At 48.5% G+C, this 18557-nt stretch overlaps 1 protein-coding gene across 2 annotated transcripts in view; it reads left to right on the forward strand.

Moving 5' to 3' along the window:
- Positions 1-18557, forward strand: part of LOC137421615 (integrin alpha-11) — a 140662-nt gene that overhangs the window by 67993 nt on the left and 54112 nt on the right. The window contains exons 9-10 of one of the 2 annotated variants that reach the window (XM_068107841.2): positions 9331-9396; positions 17909-18074. In XM_068107841.2, coding sequence (XP_067963942.2) covers positions 9331-9396; positions 17909-18074 — 232 coding nt within the window. The remainder of the gene's footprint in view (positions 1-9330; positions 9397-17908; positions 18075-18557) is intronic. The other variant, XM_068107842.2, reaches the window with a different exon arrangement.

Raw genomic sequence — 18557 nt, forward strand, 5'->3', positions numbered from 1 at the left:
TGGCTATTGGTGGGAAATGGCAAATCCGCTGGGCATCCCTCATAGTGAAGGGCAAAGTGCTGAGCAGAAGGTCGAACTCCACGAGCTCAGGGCCAACAGAGCTCCACGGACAAGGGATATTTGCAGGCCTAGAGCAGTGAGAGGCAAGCATTTGGCAATGCATGCATGCGGCGTTTATGCCCTGAGGCTGCACCTACTTGCTGGTCATGTAATTGGCCACCCTACCGCATGTGGCATACCTCCGCAAAAGTGGCACACCTCCGTCAAGTGCCCTCTGCAGCTCTATACACCCGTTGGTGCACGGTCTATCGTGGAGTGGCCAGTGGGGGTGATTCCCCAAACCGCTCCTGTTGTGCTTTTATATACCAGATTTCACTCACCTTAAGTCCTCCACCTGGCCTCGCCTGTAGACTGGAGGTTCCACACAACATGTCGTTACCTGTCGTTACCTGTGCGAGGATAGCGGAGAAATAGATTACCTCTCAGCTGTCTCGCCTGGGTTCGAATCTCAGTCCAGCTATAAATTGCTATCCTGGTGTTTCACATGCAGGACAATGCATCAATGTGCGTGCCATCCCTCACATGAACATTAAACTGGGGTGTCCATCTGCTGGTATTAATGGGTGGAAGGTAAACATCCCACGGTGTTCTTCCCAAACAGTGGGCAAGTTATTGCTGGCTCCCTGGCCAAGTGGTGACCCGTTCAGGATTCCTTCTAGCCCAGAAACATTTCTTGAAGAATTAAGATATGCCCTGGAACTCTGTGAAGGTTTTATGGACCACAATATATATATATATATATACTGTATATTTACAGTATATGTTTTTATTTATATTAACTGTAATAACCTGAAATCATTAATGAACACTATTAAACAAATCAATATTCCTCATCCTTCAGTTAGCCAGCCAGCAGCCTCTTCCCTCTCTTTAAACCTTGACAAAATCACAAGCTGGTCAAACACTCGGAATATGTCTTTCAATCCAGACAAATCACACAGTCTCACTCTCCCTCTACAAAAGGAGCATCTGGCAAACCCCCCATCCCCCAAATCTACTTTCTTAACAATCCTCTTGAGGAAATTCAGTCACTCAAACTATTGGATCTCACTACCAGCCATGATCTTGCTTGGGCATGTAAAAGTTGGCTTCCAAAGCCAGCTGCTGACTGGGCATCCTCCGTCATACAGAGTCATTGCTTGGTACACCTGAACTCCTATATACCTACAAGTCCATAATCAGAAGCTTGATGGAGTACTGCTCTCCTCTCTGGGCTGGCTCCCCTGCCTCACACCTTGCTCAGCTTTATGCCGTGGAAACCAAGGCCTTTACAATCATTGGAATCTCCCACGCTGAAGCTGAACATATGGGCCATTTCGCTATTGCTGGCAGGTCGGTGCTCTTTTTTTTTCTTCTTTTTTTTTGTATACTGAATCGAGGCTCGTGAAAGAGCTGACATTTACTTCACAAACAAATCAACCAGACAAACAAAATATATAAAAAGAGGGAGCGGAAGACAAGATGGGGAGAGAAGGGGAAGCACACAAACACTTGAGAGCACACAACATTTGAGAGCAGGGAGATGTGTGGGAGGGAGAGGGCTTGGGGGGAGGAGGCGTGGGAAGGGGGGGGGAGGAGGGTGGGAGAAGTATAAAACACAAGGACACCAAGGACTTCCAGGACAGAAGTTGGTATTTCAAAAAGTGGATTTGGGGTGAAATTAGCGAGGGTAGAAAAGATCAAGGTTTTGGATGGGGGAAGATAAGAGATGGTGGTGAATAGCTGTTCTAAAGACCTGCAGGGAGGAGTGGGATTGAAAAAAGTGAGGGAGTTTGTTCCAGAGGTGGGAGAAAAGAGGAATGAAGGAGTGAAGGTGAGCAGAGAGTCTTGATTTTGGCAGTTTAACCATAAGAGGGTTGCAGGCAGATCTTGTGCTACCTGTAGGAATATTTGCGGGACAGAGCCCAGAGAGAGCTGGGGAGGCAAGGCCGGAGAGGAGTCGGTAGAAGACGGAAAGACCACCAACCTGCCTGTGGTGAGTGAGTGAGAGGCCCTTGGAGTTAGCTTCATCGCGGGAGATTCCAATGATTCTGAATGCTTTGGTTTCAACAGCGTGAAGACGAGCGAGGTGTGAGGCAGGAGCACCAGCCCAGAGGGGAGAGCAGTATTCCATTGAGCTGCGGATGAAAGCCTTGTATGTGGTGAGGAGCTCAGGTGTGCCAAGGAAGGACTTCGGACAATGGAGGATGCCCAGTCGGCGACTGGCTTTGGAGGCCAGATTTGAAATGTGGTTTTCCCAGGAAAGATCATGGCAGATAGTGAGACCCAAAAGCTTGAGTGACAGAACTTCTTGGAGAGGATTATTCAGAATGTCTTTCACGAGCTCTTTCGAGCTTTCACGAGCAGATTATTCGCTCTTTCACGAGCCTCGATCTTGTATACAAAAAAAAGAAAAAAAAAAGAGTGGATGGGAGGGTTGTCCAGTCGGTCTTTTCGGAGAGACATCGTAAGAGTGTGAGATTTGTCAGGATTGAAAGACATGTTCCACTTGTTTGCCCAGTCTGTGATTTTGTCCAGGTCTGCAGAGAGTGAGGAGGCTGCAGACTGCCGATCTGAGGGATGAAGAATGGAGTGACAGAGAGTAGAGTCATCAGCAAAGAGATAGAGAGGATTTTCAAGAGAGTCAGAGAGATCATTGATTTAAAAAAACCACCTTTAGAGGCCATTTTTCCCCGCAAAGCAGGGGTTGGCCTTTTTCGGGCACCGTGGTTGTTGTTGTTTTTGTTGGTCCCCTTTTTGAAGCAATGTTTTACGGCCGGATGCCCTTCCTGCCACCAACCCTTTTTGTCGCTTTTTACGACAAACAGGGAATTACCAGTGAACTGGTACTCAATTTGCTGACCTCGGAAGGATGACAGGCTGAGTCAACCCCCCTGGCGTTAATCCAGCGATCGACTGGGATTCGAACCCAGGATCCTGGGATCCTAAGCTGGCACCCTAGCCGCTAGCCCAACACCAAGCTGAGAGATCATTGATGAAGACCAGAAAAAGCACAGGGCCCAGAACACTGCCTTGGGGAACTCCAGCCTGAACAGGAAGAGGAGATGAGAGAAACCCATTCAGGGCCACACGTTGACTACGACTAGAGAGGAAGTCCGCCAGCCATGCGTGGAGATTTCCATGGATACCAAAAGAGGAGAGTTTGGTGAGCAGAGCGGGGTGCCAGACCGTATCGAAGGCACGTGATATGTCAAGGGAGACAGCTCTAATTTCCTGTTTGGCATTGAGGACCTCCATCCATTGTTGAGAAAGCAGAAGCAGCATGTCCAGAGTAGAGTGACCAGGTCTGAAACCAAATTGATGATCAGAGATCAAGCCATTGGAGAAGAGGAAAGATTTCATATCCGAAGCAATGATGGATTCCATGACTTTGCTGATAATTGGGAGAAGGCTGATTGGTCTGTAGTTGCTGGGATCTGTTTTTGCACCTTTTTTGTGCAAAGCGGTGATGTTGGCAGATTTCCAAGCAGATGGCAGTTGGCCTTGAGCAAAAGAGAGGCTGAAGAGAACAGAGAGAGGGAGTGAAAGAGCGGAAGAACAGGATTTTAGGACCCGTGGGCTGATGCCGTCAGGTCCAGTTGCAGAATCAGAGTCGAGGGTTGACAGAAACGTTTCCACCTTGTCAGGAGGAAAGGACACAGAGTCCAGGAGCAGCTGTGTATGACTGGGTACGGTGGGTACAGAGAGGGATGGGTTTGGGACACAAGATTTAGAGGCAAACACAGAGTTGAGGCATTCAGCTTTTTCATGTGCGGATTCAGCCGTGTGGCCATTTGAGGTGAGGGAGGGGATGGAGGGGGAACAAACACCAGAAACAGATTTGACCAGACGCCACCAGGATTTGGAAGAGGGAGACAGATAAGAGAGTTCTGTCCTGAGAACGGAGAGATATTGTTTCCTGGCTCTCCTGAGGGTGGACACACACTTGTTTCGGGCTTTGTGAAAGGAAATGAGATTTCCTTCCGTTGGATTTGCTTTCCAGGAGACGAAAGCAAGTTGTTTCTGGGCAATAGCCTCACCACAAGATTCCGTGTACCATGGACGGGAGGAAGGGTATGACAACTGAAGACGAGATGGGATAAATCTGTGCATGAGAGAGAGAAATTTACTTTGGAAGAATTCCCAGGATGAGTTGATGTCAGAGGCGGTAGAAATGGGAGACGATTCCAGATGATTGATGGCTGCTTGAAGACCGTGCCAGTTGGCCTGAGTGAAATGTCAGACTCGTCGACGCTGAGGAGGCTCTCTGAGAATGGTCAGAGAGATGTCTACTTTAACAAGCACATGATCAGATGAGCCGATTGGAGCAGAGGAAGAGCAGCAGCCATTTTCAGGGAAGTTAGTCATAACCAAGTCCAGAAGAGAAGATGCTCCGTTGACTGAGATCCGGGTCGGGAAATTGACAGATTGTGTCAGTCCCAGTGAGTCACAGAAGTCCTTTGCTGAAGAGCCATGGCTGGTGAGAGAGGTACCCACACCCAGCCAACTGGCATGGTGACAATTGAAATCACCACATATGAGGAAGAGAGAGTTGGGATGGGTAGATAGAAGTTGGTCCATATTATCAGACAGTGAGATGTAGATGGAGTCATCACTGTTTGGTGGACGGTACAACACACATATGAACAAAAGGTGGGAGCGAAGGGGAAGCCGTAGCCAAAGGTATTCCTGGGGGTGAGGTGGAGAGAGGGCAGTGCAGGGTGAGTGAGGAAGAGTTTTTTTTATAAAGATAGCAACCCCCCCCTCCAGGACGAAGACTTTCTGTCCTCTTCTGCCTCTTTTCTGGTCTTGCTCTCCCTGCCCTCTCCATACTTTGTCCTTCCCCTCCCTACCCTCACCCCCTCCCCATTCCCCCTCAGGTATGTGCAGGGTGAACGCCAGGTCCCCCAGCAACCCCTTTTCTGATGAAATGCCCAAAATCCAGAATCACTCCTCACCTCCACTCATTTGTTACTTTTTTTCCCCACCTGTGGAACCATCTTCCACACTCTCTTCAATCTCATTCTTCCCTCCAGGTTTGCAAGACAGCTGTTCACCACCATCTCAGATCATCCCTCAAACAAAACCATGATATTTTCTGCACCTGTTAATCCTCCATGTCCCCTCACCCTCAAATTTTGCTTCTGTGTTCATCTTGTCCACCCCTTGCGTTCTCCCGTACACCTCATCATTACCCGCATCCCTTGTTGGCCGTCACAATCTATTTTCTCCCTCGTCCTCCTGTTGGCATTCTCCTTCTCTTGATGCTGCTCCTTTTGTTATGTTGCATCCTGATCCATTCTGGAATACATTTGAAACTTTAAGGAATACTTTTTTTTTTGAAACTTTTAGAAGTCCAGCAGGAATACATTTGAAACTTTAAACATTCCACCTTCCCATCACGTTTGTTGTTGTTGTGGTTGTGGATGTGTTCAAGCCCTTTCGTGCAAGAAATGTTTCAGGGCCTTGCACTGAGAATACTGGAGGGTCAAAAACTTATAAAATCCAGATGACTTTTCATTTTCACCAAACAAGGATCTTTTGAGAACCCATTTCATTAAAAAAAAAAAACACACATTCTTCTTTATCCTCTCAAATTTGCATCAACAAAGGAATTCCAAATTAATTTATTTTTCTCACAAAATGTGCGGATCTTAATGGATCCAAATATGTTGGCTTAAATATAAAACGCCGAAATGTCTTTTACAAAGTATTAACATTCATTGTATGCTCGTGGGAAAATAGCTAAATATATAATACATGTGTATGTTTAGCCCTTTTCCCATGTGCTGAAAATGAATGTCATTCTTTGTAAATGATAGTGTGAGAGATTTTTCCCTGTGTCTTGGCTTCTTCCATTTCCGGTAAAGGATTTTTTGCTTTGATGGCAAATGGTTCAGGATACATGTAATCTCTTCTCCACATCCCTTATCAAAGAGGAGCATGAATATAAGTTAATGGCATCAGGAAACTGCCAATCAACAGGTTCGTCTTCCTGTTCCAGACTGCTCTGATTTCAGATGGTTAACCTTGATGGCCATTTATAAATATGAAGCCTTTTTTTCACTTTGCCTCCATTTAGACACCAATGCTCATGTGTTCGTCACTTATTTCATGCAACACGTGAACCAATTAAAAAGAGCAGATTCAAAGCTTAAAGATTAGCGCAGATGAAAATGCAAACGAGAAGTGGACTAAAAACCTTAAATGAAACATTTTAGGACTGACCGAGCAAGTGTAATTTGTTACGATAACCTAATGATTGCTTTGGGCCAAATGATATACAAACATGTATAAGCAAGAGGAGAATGAGTAGAGTGAGTCATTGAGAGATAGAGATACACAGTATTAAACTAGAACAGCACTCGGTAGAGAGCATACCTCCGCCAGGCTGAACAATTCACATTTTGTATCCCACAAATCTAATCGGCTTGTTCTTGTCACCTAACCAACTCGTCCTCCAAGTTTTGCCATAAGTCATCCACAACATTTTGAGATATCGTGCTTTATATCGTTTTTGCCCTATCTCTCAATGATAAAGAATCACGTAAAATTCTCAGATCCAGATATCGACCCGGATCTTCACCAAAATCTAATAATTCCTTCCTTCACGGCACCCAGTCGCCGCAACGCCAGCGCCAACGAGTCAGGGAAAGGAAAATGCGGCCGCTCGAACTGATCGCCCGGACCAAGCAAAGACAATGAAATGTGCGGATGCGTCCGCCTTCCCCGAACACTAGGAACCAAGCAAGGACGTACGGCTGCTCGTTCCGAAACCCCGAACCAAAGAGAAAAAAATAAATGTGACTATTCGTTTTGATGTCCTTGGCGCAAGAGCGCTGTATATGCGATCGTTCGCAGTGAAATCCATGGCCAAGAGATGGAAAATGTCGGGACACAGTCTTTTGTTCCCAAGGCTCTTACGTCATCCGATGACGCCCGTGCATGCTCCAATCAGCGAGTCCATCCCCTCTTCCCTCTATGTTACCGGACCAATCACTGCTCTTCAGGTTGTAGCCTCACGGACCTGCCTGCTTGATGTTGCGATGTGGCGGCTGGCAGAACCAGCGGTATTGTTCAATGTCTTGGTTCTGGATACTTTTATTTAATGTTATAATTCATGCCGATTGCTTGGCTTGGCTATGTGTGTGTAGTGCATTGTTATAAGGACCAAAGGGAAAAGTACAGAGGCGATTTACATCCAGGGGATTTACCATGAATCCCTAACTAATTAACATAACCCCACCCCTCATCATGGGGACAAAGATACACTTACATGACATCCGGTCTAACTTATGTACATCAAGATGGCCACACGACATTCGGAGTATGGTACCTATACAATTCTACCCGGCTCTAAAGTAATCCATTGCCTACCCCCCATAAACGTAATATATACCCTGCAAAAAAAGAAACACAAAAGTAGTAAAATCGTAAATATCTGACAGAGTGTTGCCGATATCAATACAAAATTAATACCAAAAATGAATTGGTCATTTCTGCATGGATTGGGATTGATTTGTGTGGATAGAATGAGGTACTGCAGAAATTTGGCGAAAGGATAGAAACAATCGCAAAAACACAACCACGTGAGAGCCTGGCACCGAAACACACCAACATGACATGCACGTGCAACATCACTTGTGGGGCTATAAAAACGTTGGGTTTTCATTTGCATGCCATCACAATCTTACAGCAAGTGAACAGCGAAAACATGCCACGACTCACGGATGAGATTCTTCGGCCACTCGTCCTTTCCATTATGCAACAAGCGAACGTCATTTTCCAACAAGACAACGCCCGACCTCACACGCCAAGACTGACAACAGCCTTTTTGAGGAATCACAACATCCAGGTCCTACCATGGCCCACCAGGTCTCCAGATTTAAACCCAATCGAACATTTATGGGATGCACTGGATCAACGACTGCGAGCACGTCAGCAACAACCACAGAACCTCCGACAGTTGGCACAAGCACTGCAGGCAGAGTGGGTGAACATTCACCAGGCCACAATTCGGGATCTGATTGCTTCCATGGGACGACGATGCCAGTCAGTTTTGGACTCTAATGGTGGCCATACAAGATATTGAGCACAGATGACCTTCACCTTGAAAATCTACTGTTCCATGTGTGCCATATGGAACCTGGGTCAATGAGAATGATGTGTGCCAATTTTGAACAATCGATTACCATCTGTTGATTATTTATATGATATATAAAATGTACATCTAAAATCACTTTTGCGTTTCTTTTTTTGCAGTTTTGCATTTCTTTTTTTGCAGGGTATATATATATATATATACATATATAGTCGTGTTCCTGGTGATTAAAATCTTCCAAGGAAACGGATTTCCGAACAGGCTTTAACTCCGAGGCGTTCAGTCAAGATATAGTGGAGAATACGCATGGGGGCAAGTGGGGGAGAAGCCGTAAGTGCTTACCTTCACGGATGCCGCCGGCGGTCTTCACACCTGGAATAAATCAACTCAAACCGAGACGAGTTTAAAATGTACAAGAAAATGCCGGCTTTATTAAGAAATGCCGGTAACAATATAAAACACGGTCAAATAACAATATATTCCTAAATTGGAGCGCCCCCACACAGACTCAGTAAACAGACAAAGAATAAAATAATGATAGCAAAAATAAAAGGTGTGGTTGACACTTATGTGCGAGCGGCTCCCGAATCTTGTCAGGAATTGTCTCAGGCCCGCGTCCCTGCACGGGAAACCGCAGAATAGTTGGCGCAAACTTGGCCTCATGTGCGAAGTGAACGAGCAGGTGTGCAGCTCGCTCTTCCACGTCGTCTTCGTCCTCACAATCTCTGCGCAGAAAACCGCAGTTCCTGGCCCGTGGCTCTTCCTCCTCACGACCACTAGCAAGATGTCCTAACACGGCCGTTCGCGATGGTGTCCGAAATCAGAAAGGGGCGAGAAAATGTCGGCACACAATCGCCCACGATGAAATTCACAACGAGAAGGACCAAAAGGACGTTGATGCCGAGAGAGACAAAATGTCGATCCTGGGAGAGACCAAAATGCGACCGTTCATCAACAAAGTCCAAAACAAGCAGGCGCAAGAAGGGCACTAACGACCGTTCGCTATGGTCTCCAGAACGAGAAGGGACAAGGAGAAAGAAATGTCGGCCAGAGTGTTCTTTTAACGTCCAGGCTCTGACGTCATCTCAACACTTCATCGTGTCTGACCATATCAGCGAGTTCCATCTTACCAGTCCTCTGTGCCAATCAAATCCCCACCCAATCACCGCTCTTTGGGCGTGTCTCCACAGAGCTGCCTGCCCTGTGCGCTCACCAAGTCGGTGTTATCCACGACAATGCTTCATGCCTGGCTTCCGGTAGGTTTTTAATTAGGGTGTTTAATGGGCGATTTCTGGCTAGATGTCTTGTGCGGTGACATAAGGAACAAAGGAATAAATTACAGAGGCAATTACAAACAGGGAATCAATTACCCATTATCCCTCCCTAATTACCAAGCCCCATCCATCTGATGGGGACGAAGATACGCTCTTCCATGACACATGGTCTACCTGATTCCCTACTTATGATACATCGCGGTTTCTTCTTCTTCACGACAGTTGGAGCACACTAATCTATACATTCTACCTGGTTCTAAGGTATCCCTACCTCCACAAACATAACATTAACAATATATATATATATATATATATATATATATATATATATTGTTGCGAATATGGAATTTGACCTCCATATCCGCTTGTAAATATTCCCCTATCTTCTCCGATACTCCCCAACTCTCCCCTTACCCCATTCCCTAGTCCCATTGTCTGTAAACAACACCCATTAGAGCCGATCTTCCCCTTCATTCCCCCATTAAATGTCGTGCCCAGGTCCCCCGCACCACACGTAGACAATTATAGGACATCTTGCTAGTTATTCTTAATCTATGTCAGTTAAGGACTTGTTTCCATTAATTATGACTCTTCGTTGCACCAGAATGTGATGATATGGCACCAGTAGGAGTTTAGGACCTTCCCATACCTCCCCGCATCTCTTCCCATCATCTCAAGCTCCAACAACAACCACAACAACAGCGGCTTTGCGTCCTCACTCCGGCTCGGTTGGCCGCCATTGAACATGTGCTCGACGGGGTTACCCAGAAGGGGGCTCCCTGTCGGCCCCTCGTCAAGGGCGGAGCCGGTAACCCCCGCACCCAATGAGAAGCCATGGGCCGATGCCATATGGGGCGGAGCTAACGAGCGAGGGCGTGACTCCCCGCCGGATATACGCGGCCCCGCGCCGGACGTGACGTCAGATGCGCCCCGAGCTTGGAAGGACAAGACGCCACCCTCCCGAGCGCTGAGCGACCTCCCCGGCATCTCCACCAAAGTCGCGACCCACGAGCGCTGAGCGACCTCCCCGCATCTGCTGGACACCAACGTACGCGATTCTGTCCCTGAGCCAGGTGCACCTGAGCCATCGACTGCCGCTTTCCTGGCCATCAAACCCCGTGTGAGTGAGCCTTGTCCCGTTTATCTGTGGTCTGTCTAGGGTTAATATAAGAGTGTGTTTAAGTGCCCACCTTCCTATGTTTCCCTCTTGTCCTTGTAATCTAACCTTTTTCCGTACGAATATACTTGAGAACTGAACCCCTGGTGTCGTATTGTGTCATTATAACCCAGCCGGGTGTCTTCTCTTTCCTATTGAGCCAGCGTGGCGCGATTAGTTAACATTCGGGCACAATCGGGTAACTTGTACGGATACGGCGGCCATCCCGCTCGGCCCACCATACCATCAAAGTCGTATCTGTAACAATTGGTGTCAGGAGTGGGATTCGAGGCCCGACCAAATTTTGAAGGGAAAAAAAAAAAAAAACGAATAGAGGAAAAAAAAAAATTTGGTCAAAATTTGGAGCGGCCGAAATTTGTTTTGTTTTACGAAACTCGAATTTTGCAAGTCGCGCTATGGCGGATCAAGACGGCTGGGGTCCGGTAAAGGAGAGTGAGGTAGGGTCGGTCCAGGACCAAATGGAGGGACATGAGGAGAGCGAAGCAGTGAGGGCGGCAGGTTCGCAAAATAGCGCCGTCACGCACGAAGTAGCGGGCGCGCAAAATGGCGCGCTCGCTCACGTGGTTGAAGGGTCCCAAAATAGCGTCGCCGCGGAGGGCGAGCCTGCGGTGGCGGCTGGGGACGCTGGGCAAACCGGGTTTGACCTCAGATTATTCTTGACCCAACTGAATGCAAAAATGGATAGGATGGAGGGCCAAATGAGGGTTGATAGTGGGCGATTAGAGGGCCAAATGAGGGTTGATAGTGGGCGATTAGAGGGCCAAATGGGGGTAATGGGAAACCAAATGGGGGTAATGAGGGACGAAGCGAGGGGTACCGGTGAGAAGTTAGACAATAATTTTGAGGAGTTAGACAAGAAAATTGAGAAGTTAGACAATAATTTTGAGGGGTTAGACAACGGGATAAAAGAAGTGAAAAATGGGTTAATGGGGGTAGAAAATAGAATGGCTGCCCAGGAGAATCAGATAGAGGGAGTGAAAAATGGGTTAGAGGGGTTAGAAAACAGTATGGAAGGCAAATTGAGGGACATGAGGGACCAAGCGGAAAGGGAAGTTAAACAAATGGAGCAGCAGATAGAGGGGGTCAGAATGGGGGTAGAAACCAAACTGGATGCTCACAGGGAGGAAATGGAGCAGATGAGGGTGGCATCTGGGCAGGAGATGCAAGTGATGGGAGAGGAGATCAGAAGAGGAGTGAGTGAGGAGGTCGGAGGAGTGCGCGAGGAGGTGAGGCACTGTGAGGAGCACATGGAAAAGGAGGTGAGAAAGGCGACTGTAAAGTTACAAGGGGGCATAGAGGACCTGACGCAAGAGGTGGAGCAGCTGACGGTGGGACAGACGGAGTTAGTGGAGCAGGTTCAAAGGAACACTGCGGTATTAGGAGGTTTAAAGGCGACACAGAAAGAACTCAAAGATGACTTGGTAGCGACGAAGAGGGAATGTCAGATGGTACGTGAGGGACTGACAACGAGGTTGGACGAGGTGATAGAGGTAATGGAGACGAAGGACCGGCAGGTGAGGACGCACATGGAAACGGTCAAGGTAGCCTTGGAGGATGAGCTTGAGGAGACGTACCGGGGAATAAAAGAGGTGAAGCACAAATTAGAAGAAGTGGAAGAAGGGATGAGCGAAATTAAGAAGCGACGGAGAGGGGATAAGAAAGAGATAAAAGAGGAGATAAAAGAATTGGTCCAAAGTCTGTGTTTGGATCGTGATGATGTGCTCATTAACCGGATGAGGGATTCGCAGGTGATGGAGGAGAAGCGAAGAGGAAGAGGACCCGGTGTAAGTGGTGACCAATATGGTCGTGCGTATGATGCGCCAGGGGATTTAAGGAGCTTGGGGGTCGAGATGGACCCGGGTGTTCGTGAGAGGCCGTTGGTGAAGTGTGCGACAGGTCTGGTGTGCGAAAAAGGAGGTGTGCGAGAAAATCCGACTCTGGGGTGTGTGAGGAAAAAGTGCGTGCCAAGGAGTGAGTGTGCTGGCGAGAGTGAGTCGGTCGTAGCGCGTGTGCGAGGGAGCACGTGGAAGCGCGGGGTGGTGAGTGTTACAGAGGGTGTGACGGGAGAGTGTGCGCAAGAGTGTGCGCGAGAAAGGTGTGTGACGGACAGGTGCATGAGGAAAGAGTGCGCTGTCAGAAGTAAGGAAGAGTGTCCACCTGTGGTGAGTGTTACAGAGGGTGTAACGGGAGAGTGTGCGCGAGAAAGGTGTGTGACGGACAGGTGCATGAGGAAAGAGTGCGCTGTCAGAAGTAAGGAAGAGTGTCCACCTGTGGTGAGTGTTACAGAGGGTGTAACGGGAGAGTGTGCGCGAGAAAGCTGTGTGACGGACAGGTGCATGAGGAAAGAGTGCGCTGTCAGAAGTAAGGAAGAGTGTCCACCTGTGGTGAGTGTTACAGAGGGTGTAACGGGAGAGTGTGCGCGAGAAAGGTGTGTGACGGACAGGTGCATGGGGAAAGAGTGCGCTGTCAAGAGTAAGGGTGAGTGCGCTGTCAGGAATGGAGGTGAAAGTAGTGAGAGTGACATGGAGCGTGAGTTAGTTGTGACAGGTGAGCGAGGATGTACACCTGGGATGGAAGGATGCACACCTGGAATGGTAGAGCGTGAGTGGGAATGCACGCTGGAGTTGGTGGTGAGGCACGTGGTTGGGTGTGCGAATGAGAGCACACCTGTGATTGTCACAGAGGAGGTGACCGACCAGGGGGCGCGAAGAGGTGTTTTGGTGAGGTGTGCTACCAACGAATGTGTGCCAAAGTGTTCGGTGGTCAGGTGTGTGACCAAGGCTATGAGTGGAATGGGTGTGCCTGGGTGTGTAAGGAACGGTACGAGGAGCATGGGCACAGCTGGATGTGTGAGCAAGGAACGGGCTGCGGGGTGTAAGCGTCCAGGTGAAGCATCGACGTTACACGGGTTAGAGGTTAGAGCGACTTTTAGCCGAAGCAGGCCCTCGGTGCGTGCCGGGCCTCGCTTTGAACGGCCGCGTCCAGGCTCCACTAGGCGGAGCTGGCAGCCCGATAGAAAGGGTCGTCATGGCGACCACTTTTTGTTGAGGCAGTCCGGCAGGTCGAGATCGGGACATTGGATGGCTCCACGCCGAGATGGTGCGTGGGATCTCGGCCCGGGTAAGCCCCCGTCCCGGCACCGAGTGCCGGACGCATCCAGCCGCTGGCACAAAACAACCAGCATCCATTGCTTGGCTTTACGAAGCCGGGCTTTGGACAGGGATTGGCGCACCGAGAGGTATTAGTGAGTAGACTGGGTGATGAGGTTAGTGTTTTGGCCCCAAAATTAGAGAAAAACAAAATTTGATGATTGGCAAAGGATTGGCAGAGTGATGATTGGTAATGGTACAGTGATTGGCAGATGATTGGCAAATTTTTAATTTGTTGAAATTTGATGTGCAAAATTGGTAGTGAGAGACCCCCGATGTGGTGGGATGGCAAATCCACCATCCTTCCCATGTGGGGGGGCAAAGGAGCAATAGCTTATGGGGTGTATGGCAGTGAAAACTAGCCCGGGTGGGTTAGGTTATATTGATAGGGCCCTAGAAGATGACATTAGGTGACGTTAAGATTAGTTAGTGACTGATACCTGTAGTGGGGACGCAGGTAGATTAGTATGGATGATAATGACGAGGGAGCGCAATAGTTTAAAGGGACGACTGGGAAGCGCAAGTTTCAGAAGGGAGTAGTTAGCTGAGATGATGCCGTGTGTGTGAGGATTGAACAGGTGTGATTGCACAGGTGTGCAACTGGACAGGTGTGTGGAGCAGTGTATGAGTAGTGAGTGTGTGGATCAGCGCGAATGCGCTTGGGGAGAGAAGGGTGCAGGTGGCACCAGGTGTGAGAGCACAGGTGTGCAAGTACAGGTGTGTGGAGAGAGTTGGAGTAAGTGGTACGGAGTGGTGTGCATGGTGCGAAGGTGTGGATGGGGGAAGAGTGGACCCCTTTCACGAGTACCCGGGGCGGGTAGTGTAAGTGTTAGGTAGAGGGTACAGGTAAATTGTGGTTGGATATTGGCATTTGTGGTGCGGTTGCAGAATGGTGTTGTGAATGGGTGCATTAGTGTTGTGGAAATGGCTGGGCGTGTAGCCTGTTAGTGTGTGTAGTTGGTTGGGCACTCCACCACTGTGAGGATGTCGGCCAGGTGAGGCCGCAGGTGGGCTCTGGGAGCCAGTAGTTGTGAGTGGGTGCCTGAGGATCCCGGGTGTGGATCGGGCAGCCCAGTGCCAGAGAGGGCACGGAGTGGGGAGAGAGCCAGAGGGCCTTCCCCTGGTAGTTAGGTTAGGGTAAGGAGCAGGTAAGCTCGGAGGCAACTGCAGTGGTGGAGGGGTGCAGGTGGGTAGACCCACTGGGAGAGGTACACGCCACAGCCCAGAAATTGTACGAGGGCACCGGGAGATGAATCGGGGGAGTGAGACCCCAAATTGAAGAGCACCACAGTTTGGCCAATGGGAATTGGTTTTTAGAACCCATAGTGTAAGAGGGCCAATGGGTTGGCCGGAGAAAGACCCCGGGTAGTGTAAAGTTGTTAAAGTCATTTAGGAAATAGTTAGGATTGATGAACCTGTCGCACCATACGCAGCCACTTACCTGTGGTGATGATGATGACTCCACACCTGTGTTTTCTTTGTTTGTGTTGCAGAAATGAGAATTGCTGTTGGATTTGTGAGACGCATCACGACGTGGATGAGACATTGGGGTGATTCCATCTCTCCCTCCCTAGGAGGGACTGATGATGAATTGGTGATGGCAAATTTTGATGTTGAGTTGAAAATGGCAAATTTTGATGAGAGTTGAAAATGGCAAATTTGATTGGTTAGGAGGGAGAGAAGACGAATTTGGTATATGGGAGGAACGGGGAAGACAGTAGGGATGTTTGTTGATTTGTAAAGTAGATGTTTATGAGTAGTGTTGTGTTGTGTGGATGCAGTAAGGGGTAAGGGAGGGGCCATGTAGGTTACCTGGTGGGGGGGGGGGCGTACGATAGGAACGTACCTGTCTCACCTGGTTCCCATGTGCCCCCAGTGTGCATTACCTTATATTGCGTGCACTTTTGCGCCCTTACCACCTTACTCACTTGTCTGCTTCTTTTGTCTCCCACCTCCGAGGATCTGGCTTTGGGGTAGAGAGAGAGGAGAGAGAGGTGCTGGCTACGCAGTTGTGGGCCTGCACTTTCGCTGCTTGTTGCCTGGATCGATACACCATATGGACCGCAATGTTGGTGGCCACCCACAATGGACCGTAGTTCTTTTGCGGCCAAGCACCACCCGGGGATGGACCTATGGGTCAACGGGGCACCTATGCCATACAGGTGAACCACTAATAATTAACACCAAGTGCACCACAAGAAGAGCAAGAGACACCTGCAGGGTTAGGGGTTGTCGAATTTATTTTTATTTCATTGAACAATGGTGACTGCACCGATTGGTGGTGGGGTGGTGCTGTTGATGCTCGGAAAGGGTGCTCTGCACGTTATTAAAGGCCGTCGGCCACAGAGCACTCGTGGGTTGGTGTATCGATGTTGGCAAGCGCGCTCTCTCTATGCATAACATCTGCATGTGTTCCTCCAAAGACAGGTCCTGGATCGTAGTGTAAATATCAGCGTAGTCTTGTAAATAATGCTCCCTACCGGCTGTATGTTTAGTTTGAGGATTCTTTCCGGATTCGGTTATCCTGTGGGTGTGTTTCTGAGAGGAGAAGGGTGCAACGTCGCAGGGGGACATATTTACTCATTTGTGAATATCTATAAAACTGTCGCACTCAGGGTAGAGTTAATAGTAGAGGGAACTACATTGCGTGCCACACTAAAGTAGGTAAAAATTTATCGGGTCGGGACGCCCCGAGGGTAGAGAAGGGTGCAATGTTGCGAATATGGAATTTGACCTCCATATCCGCTTGTAAATATTCCCCTATCTTCTCCGATACTCCCCAACTCTCCCCTTACCCCATTCCCTAGTCCCATTGTCTGTAAACAACACCCATTAGAGCCGATCTTCCCCTTCATTCCCCCATTAAATGTCGTGCCCAGGTCCCCCGCACCACACGTAGACAATTATAGGACATCTTGCTAGTTATTCTTAATCTATGTCAGTTAAGGACTTGTTTCCATTAATTATGACTCTTCGTTGCACCAGAATGTGATGATATGGCACCAGTAGGAGTTTAGGACCTTCCCATACCTCCCCGCATCTCTTCCCATCATCTCAAGCTCCAACAACAACCACAACAACAGCGGCTTTGCGTCCTCACTCCGGCTCGGTTGGCCGCCATTGAACATGTGCTCGACGGGGTTACCCAGAAGGGGGCTCCCTGTCGGCCCCTCGTCAAGGGCGGAGCCGGTAACCCCCGCACCCAATGAGAAGCCATGGGCCGATGCCATATGGGGCGGAGCTAACGAGCGAGGGCGTGACTCCCCGCCGGATATACGCGGCCCCGCGCCGGACGTGACGTCAGATGCGCCCCGAGCTTGGAAGGACAAGACGCCACCCTCCCGAGCGCTGAGCGACCTCCCCGGCATCTCCACCAAAGTCGCGACCCACGAGCGCTGAGCGACCTCCCCGCATCTGCTGGACACCAACGTACGCGATTCTGTCCCTGAGCCAGGTGCACCTGAGCCATCGACTGCCGCTTTCCTGGCCATCAAACCCCGTGTGAGTGAGCCTTGTCCCGTTTATCTGTGGTCTGTCTAGGGTTAATATAAGAGTGTGTTTAAGTGCCCACCTTCCTATGTTTCCCTCTTGTCCTTGTAATCTAACCTTTTTCCGTACGAATATACTTGAGAACTGAACCCCTGGTGTCGTATTGTGTCATTATAACCCAGCCGGGTGTCTTCTCTTTCCTATTGAGCCAGCGTGGCGCGATTAGTTAACATTCGGGCACAATCGGGTAACTTGTACGGATACGGCGGCCATCCCGCTCGGCCCACCATACCATCAAAGTCGTATCTGTAACAATATATATATATATATATATATATATATATATATATATATATATATATATATATATGTGGATGTTAATTTAGTAGTAGAGGAATCCGTGGTTGAATCACTTAATAATTGTGGCTAATAAAGTGCAGTTGAACTCATTCCTTATGTATACCTTTGGGGATATTATTTTGGTTGCTTGAACTATGCTTTGGGAAAAATTTGCCACTGTCTGTTTTTGACAGAGTTTGCTCTTAACAAAGATGATGTCATAGGTAGTAAGTAATGGTGGTGGATTACTCCAAACAGCCTCAGACCTCTCGTGTCTTTAGTTGAGACCAGTATGTTGACAATGTAATGAACGACTTGTGTACTGGTATACCCTCCACAGGTACTACGGTCATACAGCGCAGATCCAGAAGCAGTGCGCACACTGGTAAATGAAGTACGATCCATTGCTAGCGACCCTGTGGAGCAACACTTCTTCAACGTAACGAGTGAAGCCACTCTTGTTGACATTGTTGGCACACTAGAAGACCGCATCTTCAGCCTCGAAGGCATGTACATTAATTTCTAAGGATATATAAGAAAACATAGATGCAGGAGGAGGCCATTCGCCCATCATGCTTGCACCATATCTACATCCGATTAACATCATCTATCTATTTATTGATCTTATTTTGTATTCGCCCTAATCATATCACTTACTTGTTCTAAATTAACATCCACATCCCATTTCTGATTTTCTTACTCTTCAGGCAGATAATCTCGCCCGTATACCAGTACACAATGGCCTAGGGAGATCTTTGACATCCATAAACCTACCTTAGTGCAATTGCAAAAAACAACCTGAAATCCACATTTTAAGGACTGCGTGTGCACCCAAATTCCACACCCCTGCTGGCAATGCACCACAGCAGCAGATTTGGAGAAAGTTGACCGCACTGGTCCAAGGCAAATCCACAGCCATACAATTCATAGGTGAGCATTCGAAAAGTGATCCATGTTGTTGTCCTTCAGCCAAAAGCCAGAGGTCTCCC

Source organism: Myxine glutinosa, chromosome 2 (assembly GCF_964187855.1).
Source record: "Myxine glutinosa chromosome 2, kmMyxGlut1.1, whole genome shotgun sequence".
In the NCBI taxonomy this organism is placed as follows: Eukaryota; Metazoa; Chordata; class Myxini; order Myxiniformes; family Myxinidae; genus Myxine; species Myxine glutinosa.